At 26.4% G+C, this 5035-nt stretch overlaps 1 protein-coding gene across 1 annotated transcript; it reads left to right on the forward strand.

Annotated features, from left to right (window-relative positions):
• Nucleotides 1-3016: 3016 nt before the first annotated feature.
• LOC113373466 (probable cytosolic Fe-S cluster assembly factor AAEL012261) lies at nt 3017-5035 on the forward strand. The gene is made up of 9 exons (XM_026613762.1): nt 3017-3150; nt 3214-3306; nt 3366-3630; nt 3699-3839; nt 3907-4020; nt 4090-4203; nt 4273-4492; nt 4578-4735; nt 4806-5035. Exons 1-9 carry the CDS (start codon nt 3085-3087, stop codon nt 5033-5035), a joined length of 1401 nt encoding a protein of 466 aa, XP_026469547.1. The 5' UTR covers nt 3017-3084.

The raw sequence follows: 5035 nt of genomic DNA on the forward strand, positions 1-5035 counted from the left end.
TGAAAGACAAGAGACAGAACAAAAATCATTTTTACACAATATAAAACGATTATCTAATATGTAATCATTATTTAAAACAGGAAAACAAATATAACAAACACAGAAACAGCACTACACAAACTTTCTGATTAAGGACACAAAGCAACTGAACTGAAAGGGAGGGTGCCAGAGTGAGAGGCAGAGAGCGAGCTTATAAGGAGCAGTTTCGTTTGCCGCCAGCAGAGCTTGGGAACTTGGAAAGAGGGTTCGAGTATCGGGCAACTTCGAGGAATACGGAGGACAATGGTAACTGATGAGTACACTGCTAACTTTTGGAAGAAAATCATATACATAGATAAAGAAATATAATTTTCATATACATAGTTATAACTATTATGATTTTATACATAGTTTTGGACAATGTGAGGAAATAACTAGTGGTGCATGGCATCGTGCCTTGAGGCAAATTGCCGGAACTTCCCGTACCAAAAATTAATTGAACAAAAACTTTCAATTTTTCTTTCAAAACTGTAAAAAAATTCGATTCTTGGGAATTTTGAAAATTTTGAAATTTTTAACTTGATCCGTCTTCTTGAAATCGTCCATACATCCGCACTCAAAACAAATACATTTTTTCTAAGTTATACCAAAATGTTCAAACGAATTTGAATCGTTAAGATATATAAAAAAAATTATATTTATATAATTAAAATAGAGAAATGCAAACTAATACACAAAATGAAATTTAACCGAATTAAAACAAGTGCAACAATAGACATAAATCAAGATATACATAAACACTACACTAGACAACACAACAATTTTCACATTGAACACAATAGATAGAAGAATTTGAGAAAATGTCATATAGAGTGCCAGCAAAATATATAACGAATTGCCAAATGATATTAAGATGACCAATGATGACGATAAATTTAAAAGAAAAATAAAGAAATACTATAAGGAAATTGAAGACAAGAAAGACTAAAGAGTTTATATATAACTCTTTAGTCTTCCTTGTCTTAGATAGAGATATTTTAATTATGATAAATATTATATTAATGCAATAGATATTATAGTCAAATGAAATGTATATATAAAATATGAAAACTGTTTTTCATAATCTCTCATACCAGGCACCTCTGCCTGACTGAGATATGAAAATAATGTATATATATATATATATAATATATATATATATATATAAATAAATAAATAAATAAATAAATAAAAAATTGATTATTTGCGTATTTGCGATTACTATAACTTACCCTGCGGAAAGTTAAAAATATTACAATATATTAACAATCATCTTTTAGCATACTAACAAAAATCACGGTATAATAGTATAGTATAATATTTTATATTTTATTATTTTGAAATTATTAATAGATTCGATCAAAATTGAAATAGTTGTTTGAACAAAATGTACTAGTAAAAATTATTAAATTATTAAAAGTATTTTAATCATAAAGATATATGCAATTTTTGTATTTGATTATTTGCGATTACTATAACACACCATACGGTAAGTTAAAAATATTACAATATATTAACAATCTTAGTTCAGCATACCAAATGCACTACTAGCATAATATTTAATTATATTTTATAATTTTGAAAATATTAACAGATACGATCAAAAATACAATAGTTGTTTGAACCAGTGTACTAGTAAAAATTATTAAATATTAAAGGCGACAACTTCTGATGAAACTAGCCAATACACTTAAGTATTTCTTTTTTTAAAAAAAAGGTCCTTTCAAAGATTTTAGCATTTTAAATTCATAGTTCAACAAATGGTCTTAATTCTTGAAAATATGAGGTATAGTATTATTGTTTCTAATTGAGTCTAAATGAACAAAATTAGTAAAAATACTCCACAATAACCAAAAAAATTTCAAAGCTTAAAGTTGCACTTAAAAGCTCATAATTTCCAAACACCGTAAGATCATCAAAGAATCACCAAAGCTCTGAGTTGCACTTGAAAGCTCATAATTTTCATAACCGTGAATTTTTTTTTTATATTTTTTTTCAGGACTGTTAAGGTCAATACTATCACATCATTTGGGCGTCCTGGATGTCAAGGTCTAGGACACTCTATATATTTTATAATAATTTTATTTAAAAAATTGAACATTTGCATGTATCTAACGTAAGAATATATAAAAACATCAGTAGAAATTTCAAATAAATTGCATTTGTAATTAAATCATCTTTTAGAATGATGTTATAAATCATCCTTTTCAAAATAGCAAATTATTTATTAGGAGTGAGTGCGATCGCTGATGCTTTGAGTTTGCTAACACTTATTGAAACTAATATATTTTATGAAGAATTTGCAATTAATATTCTTTATTTTATTTAATTTAATTCATGAATGTTACTTAGATTTTCATTTACCTGTCTTTACTTCTATGAATTCCAATCGTATGGGTGCATGCAAATTATTTGCATTTAATACATTGTTCTAAATATTATTAATGTCTATGAATTTGTTAATCTGGAATAAGTAAATGAGATACAGATCTGTAATTTTCAAAAAAAAATTGTAAATTTTACTTAAAATATTGAATGACTATATAAATTTTTCTGCATTTTCTGGTTTTTTAATATATGATGCTGTAATTGCTTATAATTTTTATTAGTTTGTAAAGAATTAAACTAATTAACTATATATTGGTATTGATCCTAAATTATATATAACATTTGGATAAAAATGATTAAATTTCAAATATTTAAAATACCCGCCATCGAGATGCTCGATTAATATCAAAGATGGCACAAAAAGCAACACCACGTGATTTATCAGAACTGTCACTTACTGTCAAAATATTTGACATTTCACTAAAAAACGATATAAATATGTGATATAAAATATTAATATATTCACAATTATTATAAAAAATAATAAAAAAGTATTTATTATAGAAATGTTATGAATTTTACATCATCATCATCAAATAATTAATGTTCTTGCAAATACTTAATATTTACAGTGACTAGCATTAATTTTAAAATCAATAAAACATTATAGTTATCTCAATTAATACTATTATAAATTTGAATTTGAACTTTTAAGTATTCATTCTCTATTTTTCTAAAATGAGTTCACACTTTAGTGGTGCTTTACGATTAACAGATTTGGATGATTTCATTGCACCCTCGCAGGTACATATTTACAAATATTTTATAAGAGTTCATAAAACAATAATACTATTACTATATTTATAGGAATGTATAAAACCAGTAGAAATCAAAAAAGAAAAATCTTTAACCGGCGCAAAGCTAAAACTTAATGATGCAGGTTTTAAAGCTGATCGTGTTGTATGTAATTAAATCTTTTCTAAAAATATGATTTTGTGTACAATAGATAATATTTGTAGAAAGTGCCAGAAAAGATTTCCAAAGTTGAGATTACTCTAGCCGATTGTTTAGCATGCAGCGGCTGTATTACATCTGCAGAAAGTGTTCTCATTACTGAGCAATCACAAGAAGAATTATTAAAAGCTTTAACGTTAAACAAATCTCTTAAGTTATCTTCTTCAAATGATTCTAAACTTGTAATTATTAGTCTTGCCGTTCAACCTATTGTTTCTTTATCCATTAAATATGGTTTATCTGTTCAAGATACCGCAGAAAAAGTTTCAGGTGAATATTAAATGTAAAATTTAAATTAGTTGGATGCGTTTGCTTATATATCTGTCCTTCGATTGTAGGATACTTTAAGAGCCTTGGGGCTGATTTAGTTATTGATATGAAAATAGCAGATGATATTAGTTTAGTAGAAAATGCTACAGAATTTATTGAAAGATATCATTCAAAACAAAATTTGCCCATGCTGGCATCGGCTTGTCCAGGTTCGTTTATTTATGTATATTTATACCTGCAAATTATATAGAATAGTTATCAATAATATTTTTTTAGGCTGGGTTTGTTATGCTGAGAAAGCACATGGATATATTTTACCAAACATATCTACAGCAAAGTCACCACAGCAAGTCATAGGATCTTTAGTAAAAGATATAGCTGGTGAACGAGGTATGTTTTACTTTGATCCCTGTTACATTATTTAAAGATTATGATTCATTTTAAACTTGTTTTTTTAAGGAGTGTATCATGTAACATTAATGCCTTGTTATGACAAAAAATTGGAGGCATCACGTCAAGATTTTTATGATGAGTTATTGAACAAACGAGATGTTGATTGTGTAATAACGCCAAGTAAGTAATTATATTGAAAAATTACGTAACTACAATGCATTGCTTGTTTTAAATAATTTTGTATTTTAGTTGAACTAGAACAAATGTTGCAGTCTGATAATATACACTTAAGTGAAGTTGAATCGCGGAATTTGGATGATATTTGGAAAAATTCAAAAACAGAAGAAAAAGTAAAATTATATTCGCAGCAGGGTTCGAATTCAGGAGGATATTCCAGTTTTATTTTTAAACAAGCTGCTAGAGATTTATTCAACATTGAAAATGCTGAACCTGTTTTCACAAATGTTCGGTAAAAATGATAAGAACATCTTTTGGTAGAAAAAAAATTGTTTGAAAATCATTTAAATGAGAAATTTATTTTCTATAAAATTTAGAAATCCTGATTTCAAAGAAGCATCATTAACTGTGAATGATGAAGTAGTTTTACGTTTTGCTATAGCCAATGGATTTAAAAATATACAAAATATAATGCAAAAAATGAAACGCGGAAAAGTTCAATACGATTTCATAGAGATTATGGCTTGTCCATCAGGTAATAATTGATCATATACATATATATATATATATATATATATAAATATATATATTTATTTCTATTATAGGTTGCTTGAATGGAGGCGCTCAGAATAGACCGGCCGAAGGAGTACCTAATAAACAATATATTCAAAACTTAGAAGAAGTATATTCTACTTTACCAGTTTGTGATCCACATAATAATGAAAATTTAAATAAAATATATAAAGATAAAAATTCTGATAAAATTAAACACGATTTTCACACATCCTACAAAGCTGTTGAAAAATCTACAACAAGTTTATTAATTAAATGGTAG

Source organism: Ctenocephalides felis, unplaced genomic scaffold (assembly GCF_003426905.1).
Source record: "Ctenocephalides felis isolate EL2017-DRISC unplaced genomic scaffold, ASM342690v1 CF-g0.4_SCAFFOLD_01604, whole genome shotgun sequence".
Taxonomy (NCBI): domain Eukaryota; kingdom Metazoa; phylum Arthropoda; class Insecta; order Siphonaptera; family Pulicidae; genus Ctenocephalides; species Ctenocephalides felis.

Coding starts and splice junctions, on each gene's coding strand:
- LOC113373466 (XM_026613762.1), top strand. CDS start 3,085: ATGAGTTCACACTTTAGTGGTGCTTTACGATTAACAGATTTGGATGAT. Junction 3,307..3,365: donor GTTTTAAAGCTGATCGTGTT/GTATGTAATTAA, acceptor TAATATTTGTAG/AAAGTGCCAGAAAAGATTTC. Junction 4,736..4,805: donor GATTATGGCTTGTCCATCAG/GTAATAATTGAT, acceptor TTTCTATTATAG/GTTGCTTGAATGGAGGCGCT.